Genomic DNA, 22,689 nt, shown 5'->3' with positions numbered 1-22,689 from the left:
CAAAGAAACTCTCTTGTATGGAAGGGAGTCCCTGACGTTTGAAGAAGTTCAATCAGCCTTGTACTCTAAGGACTTGAATGAACGAAAGGAGCATAAACCTTCGACTGTTGGCGAAGGTTTGGCCGTTAAAGGAAAACTCTTACGAAAGGATGGTAAGTTCGACAAGAAGAAAGGCAAAAGTCAGTCGAAGACTTACAGTGGCGAAGCATCTGGCATTCGATGCTACCATTGTAAGAAGGAGGGTCACACAAGAAAGGTGTGCCCTGAACGCTTGAAATATCATGGAGGTAAGGATAATGGCAACGCTGCCATTGTTCAAGATGATTTCGAATCATCTGATGTTCTTGTGGTTTCAAGCAGTGACTCTAAGAAGGAGTGGATTATGGATTCAGGTTGCACTTGGCACATGACTCCAAACAAAGACTTGTTCGAGGAATTATGTGATCAAGATGGTGGATCAGTATTGCTGGGAAACAACAAGGCTTGCAAGATTGCAGGTGTTGGATCTGTGAGATTCAAGCTCCATGATGAGTCAATAAGGTTGTTGACTGAAGTCAGGTATGTTCCTGATTTGAAGAGAAATCTGCTTTCTCTTGGTGAATTCGACAAGAAAGGATATGTTTTCCAAGGAGAGAAAAGTATCCTAAGAGTCATGAAGGGTTCGAAGGAAGTCTTGAGAGGCGTGAAGAAACAAGGCTTGTATACCCTTGAGGCTGAAGTTGTAAGTGGTTCGACAAATGTTGCATCCACGAAATCTTTGTCGAAAACAGAAATCTGGCACATGAGATTGGGCCATGTCAGTGAAAGGGGTCTGGTCGAATTAGGGAAACAAAATCTGCTTGGTGGAGACAAAATCGAAAAGCTGAAGTTTTGTGAACCCTGTGTACTTGGAAAATCTTGCAGAGTGAAGTTCAACAAAGGCAAACAAAGAACACATGGATCCCTTGATTACATCCATGCTGATCTTTGGGGGCCTGCAAGGTGTCCATCACATTCAGGAGCAAGGTATTTTCTATCCATAGTAGATGATTATTCTAGAAAATTATGGGTATTCATCCAGAAGACTAAGGATGAAACTTTTGAGAATTTCAAAAGTTGGAAGACTCTGGTTGAAAATCAGACTGGCAGAAAGGTCAAGAGGTTGAGAACCGACAATGGCCTTGAATTTTGCAATGAGGCATTCGACAGTTTTTGTGCTGCCTCTGGTATTGCAAGGCATAGAACTACTGCAGGTACTCCACAGCAAAATGGTTTGGCTGAAAGGTTTAATCGAACTATTTTGGAGAGAGTCAGATGCATGTTGACTAGTGCGGGGTTAACAAAGGTGTTCTGGGCTGAGGCTGTTTCGACAGCAACATATCTGATAAACAGATGTCCTTCGACAGCGTTAGATATGAAGACACCTGAAGAAGTTTGGTCGGGACATCCACCAGATCTCGACAAACTGAGAGTATTTGGCTGCGTAGCCTATGCTCACATTAGGCAAGACAAGGTCGAACCTAGAGCTCTGAAATGCATGTTCATGGGATACCCTGAAGGAGTCAAAGCTTATAGGCTATGGTGCCTAGAGCCAGGTCACAGGAGGTGTATCACCAGTCGAGATGTAGTTTTCAATGAAGCTGAAATGGCTTTTAAGAAAACTGATGATGTTGGTCGAAGTACAGAAACATCTGACGAAGAGCTGGAACAGGTAGAGATTCCTGTTGAGGTGGAGCATGTTGATGCTGAATTGCATATCCCAGATGAAGTCGAAGAAGAAGCAGAAGATGCTGAAGTTGAGGAAACTGACGATGACTACCTATTGTCGAGAGATAGGTCGAGAAGAGTCATCAAGCCACCTCAAAGACTTGGATATGCAGATCTTATAGCTTATGCCTTAATCTCTGCAAGTGAGGTTCTAGACGAAGAACCTAGAGACTATAAGGAAGTTATGAGGAGTCGAAATAAGACTGAATGGCTGAAGGCCATGGATGATGAGATGAAATCTCTTCATGATAATCATACTTGGGAACTGATCAAGAAACCTGATGGGGCAAGGTTAGTCAGCTGTAAATGGATTTTCAAAGTTAAGGAAGGAATTGAAGGAGTGACGTCGAAAAGATACAAGGCAAGGTTAGTTGCAAGGGGTTTCACTCAGAAAGAAGGTGTCGACTTCAATGATGTGTTTTCTCCTGTTGTGAAGCATAGGTCCATTCGAATGTTGCTTGCCATGGTGGCACAGTTCGATCTTGAACTGGAACAGATGGATGTGAAGACTGCGTTCTTGTATGGTGATCTAGATGAAACGATCCTGATGAGGCAACCTGAAGGGTATGTCGAAAAGGGGAAGGAAGATTATGTGTGCAAGTTAAAGAGATCTTTGTATGGGCTGAAACAATCTCCTCGACAGTGGAATAGGAGATTCGACAAGTTCATGGCACGCATAAGTTTCATTAGAAGTCAGTTCGACCACTGCGTTTACTTCAGATTTCGACCTGGTAATTCATTTGTTATTTTGTTGCTTTATGTGGATGATATTCTCATAGCAAGCAACAGTGTTGAAGATGTGATGAGGGTGAAGGCTGAACTCAATAAGGAGTTCGATATGAAGGATCTGGGAGCTGCTTCCAGGATTCTTGGAATTGACATTCGGAGAGATAGAAAGAAGTCGAAGATATGCTTATCTCAAGAGGCATATCTACGGAAAATTCTTGAAAAGTATGGTATGTCGAATTCGAAGCCAGTTGTGACTCCAACAAACCCTCAATTCAAGCTGAGTATTGATCAGTGTCCCAGTACTGATGTCGAAAGAGCCTATATGAATAGCATCCCATATGCTAATATAGTCGGCTCTTTGATGTATGCTATGGTCTGTACTAGACCCGACATAGCTTACGCAGTCAGTCTTGTAAGCAGGTACATGGCGAATCCTGGAAAGGCTCACTGGCAAGCATTGAAGTGGATTTTAAAGTACATAAATGGGTCTCTGAATAGAGTCCTAATTTATGGTGGAGCCTTGGGTGAAGATAGTAAAGCAGTAATAGAAGGATATGTCGACTCTGATTATGCAGGTTGTATGGATTCCAGAAAATCTATTTCTGGATATGTTTTCACTATGTTTGGCACTGCAATTAGTTGGAAAGCAACACTTCAGAAGGTTGTTGCTCTATCAACCACTGAAGCGGAGTATATTGCCCTAACTGAAGCTGTGAAAGAAGCATTGTGGCTTGAAGGTTTTGCGAAGGAGCTGAAACTTCAAGGTCGAGGTATCACTGTTAAATGTGATAGTCAAAGTGCAATACACCTGTCGAAGAATTCAGCCTATCATGAGCGAACTAAGCACATTGATGTGAGGCTGCATTTCGTCAGAGGAGTAATCGAGCGTGGAGAAGTCCAAGTGTTGAAGGTTTCGACTGAAGACAATGCTGCTGATATGATCACCAAGACATTGCCGAGTTGCAAGTTTTTCCACTGTATGCAGTTGATAAAGCTGCATGAAGAAAGCTAGTCTGTTCCTTGACGTTGTAGAGTTAGGTCCAAGGTGGAGATTTGTGAGATATTGGATCGAACTCTAGTATGGTCGAAAGGTAGCTTCTTGGTTCGATAGGATTGAGCATGAAGTCGAAGGTTGTTCACATGCTTGTGTCGAAGATGCTAGGGTTGTTAGCATGTTAAATTAGGTTTTAGTGTTTAAACCCTAATTTGTTAAGTTAGCTTGTTTATTAAGTTGGCTTGTATAATGGGTCTTGCTGAAAAAGCCCATTAGTTAGTATGTTAGGTTTTATTATAAATAGCATACTAGTCTCTCATCATTGCTAAGCTGCAAATCCTAATTTAGGGTGAGAGAGGTTATTTGTTATTCTTGTAAACTTGTAATCTTGTTTTAAGAGAAAGTGAAAGAATAGCAGTTATAACCAATTCTTGTGTTCTTCTTCTCCTCCCTAATTCCCTATTATACTTTGTTCTTGGTATTCAATTCACAACAAAGAAAATATTTATTTTAGTTAATCAATCATTATTTTAATTCAAGAGACAAAATCTTTATTTTTAAATATTAATTTTTTCTCCATCTCACACTACAAGAATTTTTTTTTTGCGACATATAGGTTGCGACATAATTTTAAAAAAATCGGAAACATTGTACGACGGTTGTAGGCCTAACTGCCCTTAAAAGAAAATTGCGACAGTTCAACAACGGTCGCCCCCAAATATATTTATGGTTATTATTTGAAGATTCTAAATTACTACATATTTTTTTTAATTATTTACACAATATCATAATTAAATTACCCATCCTCAAAATATATGTTGTTGAAATTAATTTTTTTTAATGGTTAATTTCTATTTTAAATATACAATTTGGTCAAACTTTTTATTTCATATTTTTTTCATATAATTCAAAAAATACTACACCATAAATAATGCACCCGTGCGACAGCACGGGTCTCTGACTAGTTGTATTCATGGTAAACATAATCGCAGGAATTATTGGATTGTTATTTAATTGGGGCCGTCACTGTAATGGCTTCTTCACATTTTTCTGTTGTTATTCAAAAAAAATTATAAAAATAAATATACAAAATATTTATATTTGTATAAAATATTTGTATTCAACCGACTATTTATATTTTAAATTTTAAATTTATTATATGATGAACCATAAAAAAAAACAAGCATATAAATTTAATACATAATAAAATTTGGGTATCCAATAACTAAACCAAATTATTATTATGGATACCGGTTTATATTTAGATAAGAAAATGGATATCCGATTTTATATTTTAGTATTTAGATTGAGTTTTAAAAAGTGGAATAATTTGGATACCAATTTGGTTAAAAATAACTGATTTTTTTTGTGCACTCCTACTTGGGTTGAGTGTTCAACCCGAACTTCTAAGACTAAACCCGAATTAAACCACCCGCTTATTAATGGGTTGAGTTGGGTTGGGTTTGGAGTCACCCACTAAATATAATTTTTAAATTCTAAATAAAATATCATTTAATTAATATATTTATTTTATAAATTTTTTTTAAAAAAATCATAAAATTTTGTATTTAATTTGAATAAAATTTATCATTTAATACGTAAAATTCTTGTACAATTTAAATCAAATAAAAAAATACAAATGTTTTACAATTTGAATAAAATTTATCATTTAATACTTAAAAAAATATACATTTTAAAACCTAAGATATATCTTTTATTTATTTTATTGAACCCATGACCATTTGGTTGCAAGTAGAAACCCTTACCACTAGATCATTTGTTTTCCTCATTTAATCACTTGCATCAAAATGAACATATTATATAACTACTATTTATTTTCCAAATTGATTTTACATGAGAATTATTATATATGAATACTATTTATTATTTATTAGATGAGTATTATCTTAATTGTGTATTATTTATTCCAAATTGAAAATATTATATAGTTTATATTCCAAAAATTAAAATATTATTTTACATAGTATATATAATTATATCGAAATAAAACTTTATTTTATATAGTATATTATAATTAAATTTAACAATTATTAAACAAAACTGAAAATAATAAAATTATAATAAATCCAAAATATAAATAAAATTGAAGTATAAAACATTCATTATTTTAATATTGATTATTTCTAATAAAATTATTAAATATTTATTAAACATTAATTATTTTTAATAATATTATGGAAACCACCACTTTAACATAACCAAAATATTAGTTTATTATATTAGTTTTATTTATTCTTTACGTTTAATTTATTTTTAGTTTATTAATATTAGTTTTATTTACTTTTTATTAAATATATTTTATTTACTTTTAGTTTATTATATTTTAATATTTATATAATATAATATTAAATATATATATATATATATATATATATATATATATATATATATATTCAAATATTATATATATAAATATTTTATGTTCAATATATTTAAATATCAAAAATTATATTTATGTTCAATATTTTATTTAATAATAGTATATTAAAATATGATATGATTTAATAAATTTAAATAATATATTAAAATATTATATTATTTAATAAACTGAAATAATATATTAAATTATTATATTTATGTTCAATATTAAAATATTGTATTTATGTACAATATCAAAATACAATTTTTGATGTTTTAAAATATATATTAATATGAATTAACAACTCTCATGTTAAATCAATTTGCGAAATAAATAGTAGTTAGGTAATATATTCCTTTTGATGCAAGTTATTAAACAAAGAAAACAAATGCCCTAGTGGTAAGAGCTTCTACTTGTAACCAAATGGTCATGGGTTTAACACTACGACATAATTAATTTTGTTGACCAAATCCAACGAGGGGGAAAAAAGAGGAATCTACAAATTACAGGGATATAATCTGTGTTTTTTTTACTGGAAATTTGGATAGCATATCAAAAATTATTTGAAAATAGTAAATTGAATACCGGAAATTTAATATTCATATGGGAAATTGTTTGAAAAAATTTAGTGCAATACCGAAAATTTAATGTAAATCCAGCGAGGGGGCAAAAAAGAGGAATCTACAAATTACAGGGATATAATCTGTGCTTTTTTTACTGGAAATTTGGATAGCATATCAAAAATTCTTTGAAAATAGTAAATTTAATATTCATATGGGAAATTGTTTGAAAAAATTTAGTGCAATACCGAAAATTTAAAGTTCACATGGGAAATTGTTTGAAAACATTTAGTGCAATACTGAAAATTTCATAATATCTGGTAAATCTTATTAGAAATTTTGAAATTTTCGGTAGTTCAAATTTTTTTGAAAAATTTCAAATGAACTAAATTTTTGATACAGAATGGTAAAATTTAAAATTTTCGAAAAAATTTGTAGCGTATCAGAAATTTCAAATGAACTATCGGAAATTTTGTTGATACCAGAAATTTTCATCATGGTACCAGAAATGTTGTTCTTTTTTTGACAAGGGGTATTTTTGGTATTAAGATAAATTGGGGGTGCCAAATATAATTTTGGGGATGACATCTTCAATCCTCGTACAATCCAGGTGCAATTATATGTTTCTGATAAGCCCAAGCCCAATACGGCCCGCTTGATAATATACCTTGGTTGAGTAGGCAATTTCTCATCTCACCCTTGTTATATAGGAAGCACCTCTGAAAAATTTGAAAATACTTTTGGGTGAATTCGGAGATGCATCTCCGAACACACCAAATACCATTTTTTACCAAAATTTAGTTCGGAGATACATCTCCAAATTTACCCCTAGGAAAAATTCGGAGATGCCTCTCCGAAGTCACATTTTGTCCTTAAAAAATCAAACAACCCCTCTGTTTCTTAAAGAAATTGGTTCGGAGATGCATCTATGAATTTTTGTCTGTGTAATTTTTTCGGAATCAGTTTTCAAGTATTGTGGGGTTTTCAATCCAAACTAATTACAATTTGATTAAAAATGTCGTTATTTGTTGCAACGATTAATAAAAACGAATATGATAGAACGACGTTAAGGTTTATTATACCAAAATAATATAAATTGATTTTGTAGAGCACACTTCGATCATCTATTGAATCATTTCCGTAGTTTTTGTAAAATAACATATTTAAACTAAAAATTGGATTCTAGGGATCAAACCATTGTGTTTAAAATATCGACCATTAGCCGCTACGCTACGGAAGATATATTGCAATTATTGTCACAGAACAAAAATATATATAACAACTAAATGTTTATGATTTATAAAAATGAGGCCCCATATTTGGGAGGCACTGTGCAACGGGCCTAGTTATAGGGCCCAAAACCGGCCCTCCCTACACATGATGTTTGTTCCACATACCAATCATCCAGAGTATAAGGAAATGGAATTGAATTGAACTATGTCCCGATGAGCACTGTATGACCTTATTTTTATGTCGTCATGTTGAGTGCGGTCAATATACACACAGTAGGACAAGATATGATCATTCTCTCTACTAGGGACAAACCGACAAGCATATGACCAATCATGAGTATAGGCCAGGGAACGTTTAAACTCGTGGATGCAATGATAGTGATTCAAGATCCATCCTTGAAAACCAATAAGAAAAAAAAGTATTAATAACAAGTGTAAAAAGAAAAAACTAGTTTGTAACTTAATAGTGGGATTTGAAATTACCGTAACCATGTTGCATGAACCCGTCAACTGCTTTGTCGTCATTTTATAAGCTTCGTTCAGGTTGTGGTATAGGTAAACCAAGCACGCTGCCCCCCAATTCCACTCGCGAATGGACTCCAAGTCGATGAAATATTTTAGGTAGGCTACATCCACATAGTTAGCACTTTTGTCCATAAACATGGACGTGCCAACCATGTACGAACTGAATTTAGGTAAACTAATTTTTTATTTGATTTAAAAACTTATTCAAACTGATGAATATTGAAGGGTTTGGTTTGGTTCTCTATTTTAGTATTTAGGAACTGCCAAACCGATGAACTGAATCGATGGCTATAGTTACCCATTTAATATTTTATTCAGCCCATTATTAAACTCATATTTTGTACCAGCTCAATCCTTCTCCATCTTTATTTATGTTTCCATCCTTTAAGCAAAACACACAACCAACAACCAAACTCCAAACATATAAATTAGAAACTCTAAGCCGCAAAAGCTTGTTCTCACCAAATTGTGCTCTTGTCATCTGCCACCACTGTTGCTCTCGTCACTGTTGTTCAACTCTATTTTGATTGCCTTTTTCGTATCTCAAGTTCTCTTGGTTAGTTTTCATCATTTTTAAAATCTTTTTTGCTTCTTCATATTCAACAAAATTCTTTTAAGTCTTGTTACATAATAAGTATGATGTGTGTTTGAGGGGTGAAACATGTTAATTTTTGCGTGTTGTAACCTTTTGTTATTATTGTTCCGTTTTATTTAGTATTTATTTGTATGAATTAAGTACAACTTATAAGTTGTTTGAAAAATAGAGTATGAAATATATGAAATGTATTATTAGTAAAAATAATAGGCTAAATTACCTCCAGGTTCTTTTAGTTATTTAATTCTAACAATTCAATCCTTTATGTTTTTTTGTTACATGTGGGTCCTTTAGGTTAACTAACGCCTACATCGTTGACCTTTTTTCTGCTTTATTTTGTTCTATTAATTTTATTTTAACTTCTAAAATTCATATTAAATCTGTTTTTGTTCTAAAAATTTTGAAAAAATTCCTAAAAATATTTTTTCTCATTTTACACTTCGTGTAATTTTATGAAAATTTTATTTTATGTTTTACTATTTTTCTTATGCGTAGATTTTAATTAGTTTAAAAATACTTTTGTGCACTAAAAATTCTGAAAAATTTATTACATGATCCATTGATGGTCTCTGACCTATGTTAAGTGACAAATCAGTACCATTAGCGCCACTCCAGCTTTTTTAGAAAGAAGTTTGGGAAAAAAAAAGTCAGCGGTGCAAACGTTAGTTAACATAAAGGACTCACATGTAACGAAAAAAACATAAAGGACTAAATTGTTACAATTAAATAATTTAGAGGACCCTGGAGGTAATTTAGCCAAAAAAATATTAGCGGAGAATATACATATGAATATAACATTTTAAAAAAAAATCCCGTAAACTAATAAACCAAACTAAATTGGTTAGTTTGTTCAGTTCTATTTATGAAAAATACTAAAAACCAAACCAAACCATACTAATAAGATTATCAATGATTCAGACTTTTTTTGGATCAGAAACTAGTTCAAACAATATCGATTACATCCTTAGACATTTATATACATAGAATTGAATCTCTAGTTGATTAAAGAAGTAGAGAAATTCTATATGCATCCATATACATACTCATAGACCTGCGGTGAAATTCCCAAAATACCCCTATATTTCGAATGTGCATATCCGAAGTCACCGTATTTTTTAGAAAAAATGTGTCTTCGGATATGCACATTCGAAGACACCCTTTTTAAAAAAAATAAGGTGTCTTCGAATATGCACATCCGAAATCACCCTTTTTTTAGAAAAAGGTGTCTTCGAATGTGCACATCCGAAATCACCATTTTTTTTTAGAAAATGGTGTCTACGGATATGCATATCTGAAATAATGTCTGAAATAGAATACATTACAACAAAGCATCGATTTATCATAAATAATCGAAATTACATAGATAGTTCAACAGAAATAGTTACATGTTGTTAAACACGAGTAGTTACATATTGTTCGCATCCAACTCGATTGGACCCTTCGAAGAATATAGTTGAAAAGTTATCCACATAACCTTTAAATCGTCGTCGTTCTTGAGCTCAAATGGAAGGAACTTGACGTTTCCTTCGGTGTCAAGTGAAGGTGAACGGTACTGAAGCTTGACTGCCTTCTAATTTTCTGGATATTGCAAGAGAGAGTTCAAGTGAAGGTGAACAGTACTGAAGCCTATACTTGTTGGTCTTGTACGTCGAATCAATTATAAGGACGGTTAGAAATGTGATGAACAAGTTGATACTTTCGGGATGAGTCCAAAATATGTCACGCACAGTAACATTATTTTCGCAAGCTCTGTACGTTGAAACGTATTGGTTATCACCTAAAAGTTTCAAAAGTTGTTGCATTTCTGCGTCGGACCTATTTTCGCAATGTTAAGTTTGTAACGTTCATTGTATACCTGCTTGATATTTGAACACTATCTGGTCTTTTTCGCTTCAAATCGGCAAATATGTTTCTTGGCGCAACTTTGATTATCGATAATTGTGAAATAGCATCCTTCTCTTATCGATTTATCCGACATACAATTGGATTCCCGTGTAGCTTAGTTTCCAATGCGTGATTATGAAGTCCGCAAATAACGCTAAAACGTCACAAACCTTCAATCCAATAAGATACGTGCAACTTAAACGGACACGCACACTTTCTCGATCCTGTGTCATCATGTTTTAACTTCCAATTTTTTGGAACATATTTCCCACCCCTCTCGCATTTCATCACAAAAAATGATTGCCTACTACTAGTACCATGGTCGGACCTTGCTATCACAGCTTCAAATCCAAGTTTACCAGCTTCATTTCGGACCCACTCTAGCAAATGTTCACGACAAGTGAAAGTCATTTCATTTGTAAATTATGGTCGAACATCCACCACAACGACAATCATTTTAACATCATTGATCACCTCTTTAGGCTTAGCATCTTCGTTGACCTCCTCCGGAACTTCTACCTTATCTCTGGCAATATTGTCGGGATGCACCATATCTAACGTGTGCACAAAACATACATTCTGTCAAAATTGTGTTTTAGAATTTTGTAACAGACCTTTTTTTGGGATATGCACTTCCAAAATTATTTTGGTGGGTTTTGGAAGCGCATATTCGAAGTGACGTGGTTCCTTCTTCCACAAATCAGTACCAATGCAGTGAAATGAGAGATGGAATGACAAAACTTTACCTCAAATTGTAGCTTTCTATGTTCTTCTTGATATGATGAACCACATGAAACTTGGTTAGGAGACGAAAAATTTATTGAAAATGAAGGTGGGTTTGGAGAGGGTTTTGGTTTTGTATGGAATAAAATGAATGAAATAGTGAAGGAAGGAAAAATGTATATGATAACACGAAACCATATCGCATTTTAGGCTTAATTTACATGAATTATTTCTCTGTTTTTATCGAATATATTACTTCGCATTGGTATTTTATTGTGCTTTCAGGTATTTAGAATTATTCAAGCCAAAATGAAGCTACATGATGAAATGAAGAGAAAACAACCAAAGCAACACACTTGTGCTATGAAGCAGAAGTGTCTGCAAAAGAAGCCATGACAGAAGACTGTTACGAGCGGCACAGAGGGTGTCGCGTTCGGCACATAAGAGAAAGGTGTGCCCCTCGGCACACCATTGTTACGCACGACACAAGCTTTACTTCAATTAATCCAGTAAAGCCCATACTTAATAGAAACGAAGCCCAGTTTGACGAATTCTCACACGATGCAAGTGAGGCATCCTAGATTTCAGGAAGATTAAGGTCGTGCAGTCATATTATATAAGGGGGGAAGTTACCAAATTTGAGCTCTCTCTCCCTTCCGTCAATTTGATTTTATGAGTTCTCTGCATTTTTGTTCCTACTGCTATTTTCAATTCCTTTGCACCCTTTATTTCCAGCCTTTTATTTTACCATTCAAAGCAATAATTGCTTGCATTGAGGGATTATTGCACCTTAGATTAGTTTCTATTTTTGGATTTCAAGTGTAATCGAAGAAGAATTTTGTTCCCTTATTGAAGAGTATTTTGGTACTTAAAGATAATTCCAATTTTTGCATTTAATCCCAGGTTTCTAATTTATATACTTTCACTATTATATTGTTCAATTGCCATGCCTAAATTTATGTCTCTTTATTGTTTCTGTATGTTTGTTTTCAAAAGCATGTCTAGCTAATTCCTCCCGCACTGGTATGTAAGGTCATTGAACCTACGGATTCGATAATGATTCGGCCTAAAAACTAATTAAACATATTTCTAGTTTTGCATTCTAGAGTAAATACTAAATTGTTTTGTTACGAAAGTAAATTAGAAATTAAGGTTTAAAATCAACACAATGAGAGTTTGAGGTCTTTTACCGGATAGTAGATATCAAACGTCAACTCTAAATACAGCGAGAGCGCTTTATAGTTGATTATATTTTATTTGATTTTCAAAAAGTAAATTTAGTTATTAAATGATTTAGCGAGAGCAAATTTTAGGGTTGATTTTATAATCTAAATCAATAAACATGAGAGTGTGAGAAGAAGGTTTTTAATTCAAATAACATATTTTGAAAAGTGTTTCTATACTTAATTTATATCGATGATTTACTGAACCTGGACGTCCGACTATTACATACCAGTACTCTTAACACCTTATTTATTAAAATCATATTTAATTTCTGTTCCCAACAACCAAGAAATCAATAGCTTTAGTTAACATAGTAACATAAGATCGTACTATATTGATCCCCAATCTCTGTGGGTTCGATGTCTTTTAAAATTAAATGACTAGACTGCATACTTGCATTTAGTATCCCAATAGACTTATAAAGTCCCGATCAAGTTTTTGGCGCCATTATCAGGGACTGATTAGTCATTTAGTGCGATTTTTCTATTGCACGTATAGACTAGAGCAATAAAACTTTTTCTTTTCTTTTTCGTCGGTTGTATGCCAAACACTCGCTCACAAGGCGAAGCTCTAGAACAACCGACAAGCGAACCTGAACGTCGCCTTAGCGTAAGACGAGCAGTCAGGAATTATTGTCTCAACCACACGATTCCTTTTCCTAAACCAGAATTCAAGTCTGATTCTAAATCCGATTCTGAATCTATCTCTGAATCAGAATCCAAACCTAAATATAAACCAGAAAAAAACCCTGAAGTAGACATGGCCGAAATACCGCAAAACCGTCCACTTAGATATTACACTGCTCCATCACAACAAGAGCCTCACAAAGGCATTGTTGCCCTTGCAATCAACCGAAATGATTTCGAGTTAAAACCGTCATTGATATCAGCCATTCAACAACGCCAATTTTTTTGGAATCCCACTGATCGGAAAATTAGTAGGTGTACTAATTTTTACCGATGTAGTAACAAAAGTGGAGATTCCCCAAGTATCGATCTCGAGGATTGCTTTGGCAATATAAGTTAGAACCAGAGTTCAATTGAACAAAAGAGCATATAGTAGTGGTTGGGGTGATTGATTTAAAATGACAATAATCAAAATAAGCAATATGTAAATTTGACTTTGTAAAAAGTAAGAGAAAACATGCTAGGGTAGATGTGGGAACCGCATTGTAATTCATGTAACCGCTATTTCATGAAAGATTCGTTAATATGATCAAGTATCGATTCTCAAGAGTTATTTTCCCTAATTCCTTAACGGAAAACCTTTTGATACTCAAATTAGGTTTTAATTCCTTAACAACTCAAGATGGTATCAAGAACCATATGCATATAATCAAAAATAGACGATCACTATCGTTAAACCCTATTCCTAAGCGATTTACCGATAGTGTTATTATTCAAAAAACGTTAAGGTGGTTTGTCCGACCTAACCTTAACCATATATCAAAAAATCTATTTTCCAATAGAAAGAAGCATTAGACACTTTGAATATAAACTTGACTCATAAAAACTTCAATTTCATAAAGCAACGGTAGTTAGATTCATTACATAAAAGCGATTCAGGGACATCCCCTAACATAAAGAAGTTTAGCTACTCATATTGTTTAAGAAAACTACAAAGATAGATGTAAACATTACAAGAAATTATGGATTTGTGTGATCTCCAATTGCTATTGCTCTTGAAGATCTTCTTCCCAAAACCCTTGCTAGCTCTCCTTCCTTGTGTAATTTTCTATTCCCAATAATCCAAGATGCCAAATCCTTATCAGAACTAGGTTTTAGTAGTATCAGGTCACAACACAGATGTGCGAAAGGTCCAAAGTACCCTTAATGAGCTCAAGCCTCTCAAAAGATCAAAAATATTGTTTCATCTCGCGCCTGCCAACACGGGCCGTGTCAGGGGACACGGGCACCCATGTTGGCCTTCTGCCTTGGCCATCTAACATTTTTTTCCAGGCCTACTGACACGGGCACCCGTGTCAGCCCACTGACTTCCTTCAATTGCCCTTTTTTATCCTTCCATCCTGACACGGGCCGTGTCAGGTGACACAGGCACCCGTGTCAACCTTCTGCTAGTGAAATTTATTCACTTCTGACTTCGGCGGACTTTCCTTCGGCTCAACATTACTCTCTTGAACTTGATCGCATGAGCCTGAAACATTAAGACTACCAAACCAAGCATCAAAGCACCCTAAATGACATGAATTTTCAACATCAATGCAAAGCGCACAACTCAAAAAAACATTTAAACTAAAATACGAAATCAATAAAATATGGAACATTGTGTTACCGAAATGATACGCTTTTTGCCAAATGTTCGAAGAAAACACAGTACAAATGGTGACCGATCACCTACCGAGGATCCTAACCAACACCTGACGAAATTCGTTCAGTTTGCTGATACAATGATAACACAAGGTGTAAGTAACGACGCAATAAGATTATGCCTTTTCCCTTTCTCACTAAGAGATAGAGCTTGGGCTTGGTTGCAATCCTTGCCATTAAACTCTGTCACGACGTGGGAAGATTTGAAGATCATGTTATTAGCGTGATATTTTTCTCTAAGCAAGACAATCGCGTTATGATCCCAAATCAACGGATTCAGACCAAAAGATGCTGAATCACTCTACGACCCATCGGAGCGATACAAGGACATGACGCGGATGTGTCCACATCACGGACTAGAAGACTGGCTAGTTATTCACACATTTTACAATGGACCCTTGTACAATACAAGATTGTCAATAGATTTCGCTGCTAGTGGCACACTTATGGATAAGCCATATGAAGAAGCCTATCAACTCATCGAAAACATGGCTCATAACCATTATCAATGGGGAAGAAAACGAACACCTGTGGAGAAGTCTCAAACCAAAGGCGGAATGTACGAAATTAGTAGCCTAGATAAAATTAATGCCAATGTAGATGCTCTTACCCAAAAGATAAATAACTTTACCTTACCTCCCGCAACCACCGTGGATGCTGTAACTCTAAACTGCGAATCATGCAGAGTTTTTGGACACACTGCCCCCGAATGTCAAATCCTTGCAGGAGTCTCAGTCGATCAAGTTAACTACACTCAAGGTAACCTATACTTCAATACCTATAATCCTGGCTGGAAGAACCATCCTAATTTCTCGTACAAGAATAACAATGCTTTATTTGCACCTGGCCAAACACCTGATGTTTTGCTAGGATATCAAAAACCCGTTGCGAACATTCCTAACATTCCAAGGAAGTCTAACCTCAAAACAAGGATTTCCTTAACCAAAATGTTCATACCAGTGAACAATTTAAGCAATTAGAAGATAAGGTAAACGCCCTAGCGACTCACAACAAAATATTAGAGACTCAAATCTCCCAAGTGGCACAACAACAAGCAAGTATTACTGCACCTATCGGTACTATTCCTGGACAGCCACAACCAAATCCTAAAGGATGTGCTAATGCTATTACACTATGAAGTGGAATTGCATTAGATGGACCAGTCGATCCAAGACTCCAAAACCCGACCATGTACCAAAAACCTAGTAAAGAGACTGAGAATCCGAAGAATCAACTTGCGAATGAAAAGGAAGACGAGGAAGACAAAAGAAAAAATGAGAACAAGAGTAAAGAGACATCAGATAAAGAAAAACCCTATGTGCCTCCTCCTCCATATAAACCACCAATCCCATATCCTCAAAGACTCGTTAAGACTAAAAACGAAGGACAATTCAAGAAATTTGTAGAACTTCTTAAACAACTAAACGTTACTATACCTTTCATAGAAGCTATTACTCAAATGCTCTCATATGCCAAATTCCTTAAAGAAATCCTATTCAATAAGAAAAAGATCGTAGAAAACAAAACCGTTACGTTAACCGCTGAGTGTAGTGCCATAATTCAAAACAACACGTCTCCTAAACTGAAAGACCCTGGTAGTTTCTCTATACCATGTGTGATTGGAAAATTTGTCATAGACAAAGCCCTATGTGATCTAGGAGCAAGTGTTAGTTTAATGCCTTTATCCATTTGTGAAAAACTCAAATTAGGTGAATTAAGACCAACCAAGATGTCTTTACAACTAGCTGACCGATCAGTTAAGTTTCCTGTAGGTATGCTTGAAAATGTTCCTGTTCGTATAGGAAAATTCTATATTCCTACCGACTTCATAATAATGGACATAAAGGAAGATTCCAATATCGCTATAATATTAGGTAGACCATTCATAGCCACCGCTGGAGCCATTATAGACGTGAAGAAAGGAAAACTAACTTTTGAGGTTGGTGAAGAAAAAGTAGAGTTTATTCTCTCCCAATTCTTCAAAGCTCCTGCTATAGACGATTCATGTTGTTTCTTAGATGTTATAGATGAATGTGTTAAAGAAATGGAGAAACAACAAGACATCCATTCTGAAGTGTTAAAAATTCCTATACTACCTATTTTTGAAGACGATAACTAGCGTGAGGAATACCAAGACGATAACCTAAGTGAATGCCTAGCACTGACTCCTGATCCTATTCCATGCCCCAAGAAACCTGCTGTAAAACTTAAAACACTACCCAAAGATCTAAGGTACGAATTCCTAGAAGAAGAACTCGAACGACCTGTCATAGTTAACACTGATTTAGGATAAATAGAAACTGAAAAATTACTTAATGTCCTAAGAAAATATCCAACCGCTTTAGGCTATAACATCTCAGATCTGAAAGGAATAAGTCCCTCTATCTGTATGCAACACATTATGCTCGAGGAAAACTGTAAGACCTCTAGAGAACATCATAGACGAATCAATCCTATTCTGAGTGACGTAGTAAAAAGGGAACTGCAAAAGCTGTTAGAGGCAGGAGTCATATACCCAATATCCGACAGTAAATGGGTTAGTCCCGTACATGTCATACCCCAGAAAGGAGGAGTTACCATAATTACCAACGCAAAAGGCGAATCTGTAGCACAACACACTCAAACTGGATGGAGAATGTGCATCGACTATAGAAAGTTAAACAAAGCCACTCGTCATTCCTTCCAGCAACCATCGTCCTTAGACATCTAAACAACCAGACAAACAGTATCGATCGTGTCAGATACATAAATCAAATACAAGCGGGTTAGGAAAATATAAATAACTTGGCCAACTGACCGACCGTGCTCTGATACCACAATGTAACACCCCCAAAACAATACTACTAAATAAGACATACATTTTCACATATCAGAGTAACAAGCTTGCACCACATGAGGGCGTTACACACATTTTAAACCAAAAATAACACTTAAACTTGCAATGGTCATCCCCAAAGTAACACGGAATTAAACAACATGCAAGCCATAAGCGGAATAATCATTTCATTAAATAAAAATGGTAAATTCGAATGATTCTCATACATCATTCACCATATCTCAACATCTCGGCTCAAAGGCCACTCATCAACAATATATCATATCTAAATAGGAAATACGTATGAGTAAAATAATATCTCATAATATCAAAACATAGGTAATAAAAATAAACCCAAATCCCATGTGTTACATATGACCAGAGCACAATATGACTACCTAGTCAAAACACGCTAAGGATATCTAAAACTCCAAGCTAAGCCTCCTCCGAAGCACCACTACTCTTCGGAACCTGCGCGATGTCGCAATGAACATCATTCAAACAGAAGGGTGAGAATTCAAATCATTATACATAAACATAATAATGGGAAATGTAAAACACAACAAGAATACATTCCAAGAATTCATCACTCTTTGCATAAACATGCATCATATATAATATATTCAAGATTCACATGCTTATCTCATACGACATAGCTCCACAATTCAAGTAATCATATTCAATCACCACAATCCTCAACTTTTTACTATTATGAAACACAATTTAAGTATACAATACCAATCACAACATCCGCATATATGCATATCAAACAAAATCGTTCCACATAATCATATCACATAATCACACAACAACAATTCACACCGACACGTGCGGCTCAAGTGTGACTCTATGCGATATGCATGTGGATCCCTCTGTTATCATTTTCGGCAAGTCGATTTTCCATCTCCTAGACTAGATAGCCACATCTAAAGCTCTATTCGGCGTTAGATTTAGGACAAGCTAATAATCCTCACAAGATTACCTCACATTGCCTCTTTCAAAGACTCATGCTAGTGTAAGTGTGCAACAAAACAAGACTTATGCAAATAAGACGATCTCGACCTCTTAAACTACATAATCATATCTCTTCCAACATTGCACAACATACACAACATGACTTCAATTCCCAAACAACAACCAACAATTCAATCACAAGTATTCAACGCAACGCATAACATGTATTGCATTATTATTCGTCAATTCACATCATAACACATACACATTCAAGTATTATGTTTCTCATGAGATCTCACTCATACACTATTTAATTCATGCCTAACAATTAATCAAAACTCATGACAATTATTTATAAATCAATAGTATGCATTTTCACAAGTCAATTCAAGAAAATAAGAAAAACTACGAAATTTCCTACAGCTCGCGGTGCATCCAGACCCTCGTGACGTGAACTCAAGTCAGAAGATTTGTGCGGCGCGACCAAGACCTCTGCGGCGCCACTGTACAGATTATGCAGAAATTCTGCTGCGTAGACATCAATCTCCCTTTCCCCCATTTTTACCCAAAATCAATTTCAGTCTAAATTTTTATCACAAATTTCATGCTTATATCATATATACAACACATATAACCAATGATAAACATCAAAACATAATTCATAAATCAATTTCATAAATTCTAGCATAATCTTCAAAGTTAGGGTTTTACAAAATCAACATACATACACTAATTCATATACTATTTTTATACCCACTCATAGAATCATCCATAGAATCAAGAATACAAGTTAGGTTTCATATAATTTAAGGATAAACATACCAATTCCAGAGCAAAAGTCAAAAAATAGTAAACTACCCATTCCAATCATGCATTTTCTAACCCAATCATCATTACCCACTTATATCTACTTATAATCACTTGGACTCACACCCTTACCTTGAATCTCTAATCCTTCTTCTTCTTCTTCAAGAATCTCTATTTTCCTCTCTTTTCTCTTCTTTCTTCTCTTCTCTTTCTCTTTAGCCTCTTTTCTTTATTTTTCCCCAAAAATTGCTATGTCTCTAAAACCCTAGTTTTCCTTACTAACTCATTTTAACAGATTGGGCTTAACCCACCTAATTCTATATTCTAACTAATTAATCCCATTACTAGATATATACTAGTATTCACATACTCACTTAATTAATTAAATAACACATATTCAATTAATCACCAAAACATAACAAATAATTAATTATCACACAAATAATAACTAATAACATAAACACCTAATAATTAAATAAGGAAATAAAAATTGGGTCATTACAGGAAGCGTCCTCTTCTAGGAGTCTCCTATCACAAGGGTCCTCCCTCCACGCAAGCCCTTCTGAATAAGGGCTTACGTACACCAGGAGGAAGCCCCTGTTGCACAAGATGACTTCTCTCCACTGGAGGACCCTTATTCAGAAGGGCCCATTGACACCTCATTACTGATACATTATGGAGACCACGTTGCTCCGCATGTCTGGAACAAAGAGGTATATTTGTTAACAATTATTATTTTTCTATTTTAACTAAATTAAATGCGATTAATATTGTTATATATTCCTTTTTAAAAACGCGATTGTTTGAAATCCATTAACCATGCAAGAAAGATTCACAATATTTGTCAGCCTAAGGATGAGTGTTTTCAAAGTGTCATCATATACTCCAGTCATGTTGGTCAGTGTTCTTTCGGGTACACATTCATCAACCATGACATGCATGTGGCTTTTGCTGAGAGATGGTATGCACCAATTTGGATTTGTGCAGATTAATAGTATTATATGGACGACTACATGACTTGGTTCTATTTTGTATCACACCCTGTCATGACACCAAACGCTCTTATACGTCCACCTAGGTCTGCTCATGAGAATATCATGGAGAACGAGCAGGTCAAGGATGACCATGTCGTTGATGTGTTGCCTATCTGTAAGAATATTATGCGGATTACGAGAGATGGCATGGAGTCTGAGATTTTTGAGAGAGGTGGCATGATACAGTTGTGCTAACATGTTCCATTCTTAACGAGGTACGGAATGCCTTGGGTTATCGACGTCAGAGGAGGAGCCGAGAGTTAGGATTAGGCATTCACAGTAGATTATACCTTTTCATATATTTTTAGATGTTTTACCAGTATTTTCTATACTTTGAAAACTATGATTGTAATATTATGACATGTTTTTTAATTATTAACACATTTTTTTGTATTTTGAGATTTTAATGATTGAATCAAATTATAGATTATGGAACTGTTAGTCAAATTAAAATGAATTTGGATTAAAAACATACAAACTTAAGCACTATTTATGTCCACAATGCATGCAGAATTATTTTTTGAATATGCATTTCCAAAATAACAATTTACACCTGTCATACCCCAAAGTTTGTCCACCACATTTTCATACTCAAGCTCATTTGAATATCAAAGTCTCAATACTTGACTGAATATACACTCTCCTAAACAACAGCACTCCAACTAGGGTTTTGATCTTTTTAAAGTAAGATCAAATTCTGATGCCTGAAATGGACTCCATGGCCTCTCATATGATTCAAAGGATCCTCGCCTCAAGTTTCAAGCTTCAATTCCAAGGATTGCCCAGTCAATTGCTCAGAAAGTCAACCCAACTTTGACTGATCATATCTCTTTCATACTTTATTATAAATTTCCCAACCAAAGCCTATTCACAAGGAAATTTCATTCTCTACAACTTTGATGTTGGGCCCAAGGTCAAGAAATGCTCCCGCCTAAGAGAAATGAGCCAAAACATTACAGGTCCTTCTGGAAGCTCGCAAAAAGCAGTTTTTTGTCAGGAGCCACATCGTCAAGATAAAATATCCAGATCCAAAATATGTTCCAAAGTGGCTTGTAGAGGACATCTTGGGCTTTCCCAAAAGTCCTAGAACATATTCATACGACAAAAATTGAGGGAGTTATGGTCTTTTGAAGTTGGTCAATTTTGGTGAAATGCATGAAGTCAATATGAGCAAAATGGATTTATTGAACAAATGGGCCTATGATTCTCATCTCAAACATAATCATAAGCTTAATAAGGACCTCTAAAACCATTTTCATACTTCTGTGATTCTTTTATTTTTATTTTATTTATTTGTTTAGATTTTATTCAAATAAAAGCTAAATAAATTAAGTAAAAAAAAAAACTAAAGTAAAGGAATCAATTTGCATGGTTTTTGTTTTGGTCAAATGAAGGTCTAATAAACAACTTGAGGGCCAAGAAATGTCATTGGTGCATGACCATGGTTTTATTTTTATTTATTTTGATATTTATTCAATATAAATCAAAATAAATTGAAATAAAATACCTAAGATTGGATTCAGCCGTGAGAACTTATTTTCCAAGCCAAAATCAAATCTCCAAATTAATAGGAACCATGTGAATGTGATTGGAAAGAAGTTGTGCCAAAAATAGCAAGAATATATTACTTTTTTTTCATCAAATTTCCATCCAACAAAGATTTGATTTCTTTCCCATATGGTTGCCCTAATTCATTCCCCTATATATACTTAACAAGATCAGACTAGAAGAAGGCGAAAAATTGGCATGGGAGAGCTAGGGTTTCACGTCACAAACAACTCATAAACTAGGGCAAAAGAGATATTATGTGGCAGCCATCCTCAAACTAAACTAAGGTCATAATCTTTTTCCTGAAGTGATTTTGAGTAAGTAAAAGTTGATACATCATCAACACATCACGTAAGCTCCATGTTATATATCATTCATGTTTATTCAAAGTTGTGATCATCGAATCTTGTTATCTAAGGGGTTTCCAGGAATTTCGTTGCTTCTAATGTGTTTGTTGCAGTTTTTAGGACGGTGTGGATCCATCATTTCAGAGTTTTAACGTGAGGATAAGAATTCACCATTACTAGGGCTTCAAAGATGGAAGCTTCGTTTTCCATGCTCCATTCCTTGTTTGCCCAAAACGATGGCACCTTTGAGTCTGTAGAAAGCTTT

The 22,689-nt window shown here is 34.6% G+C and overlaps 1 protein-coding gene across 1 annotated transcript; it reads left to right on the top strand.

The window, feature by feature from the left end:
- The first annotated feature begins 16,108 nt into the window (after nt 1–16,108).
- Nucleotides 16,109–17,038, top strand: LOC131613553 (uncharacterized). The gene has a single exon (XM_058885212.1). The coding sequence runs from the start codon at nt 16,109–16,111 to the stop codon at nt 17,036–17,038; it is 930 nt and encodes a 309-aa protein (XP_058741195.1).
- Nucleotides 17,039–22,689: the final 5,651 nt, after the last annotated feature.

The sequence above is a fragment of the Vicia villosa genome, linkage group LG6 (assembly GCF_029867415.1).
Source record: "Vicia villosa cultivar HV-30 ecotype Madison, WI linkage group LG6, Vvil1.0, whole genome shotgun sequence".
Taxonomy (NCBI): Eukaryota; Viridiplantae; Streptophyta; class Magnoliopsida; order Fabales; family Fabaceae; genus Vicia; species Vicia villosa.
This window is presented reverse-complemented; position numbering and strand designations above follow the sequence as displayed.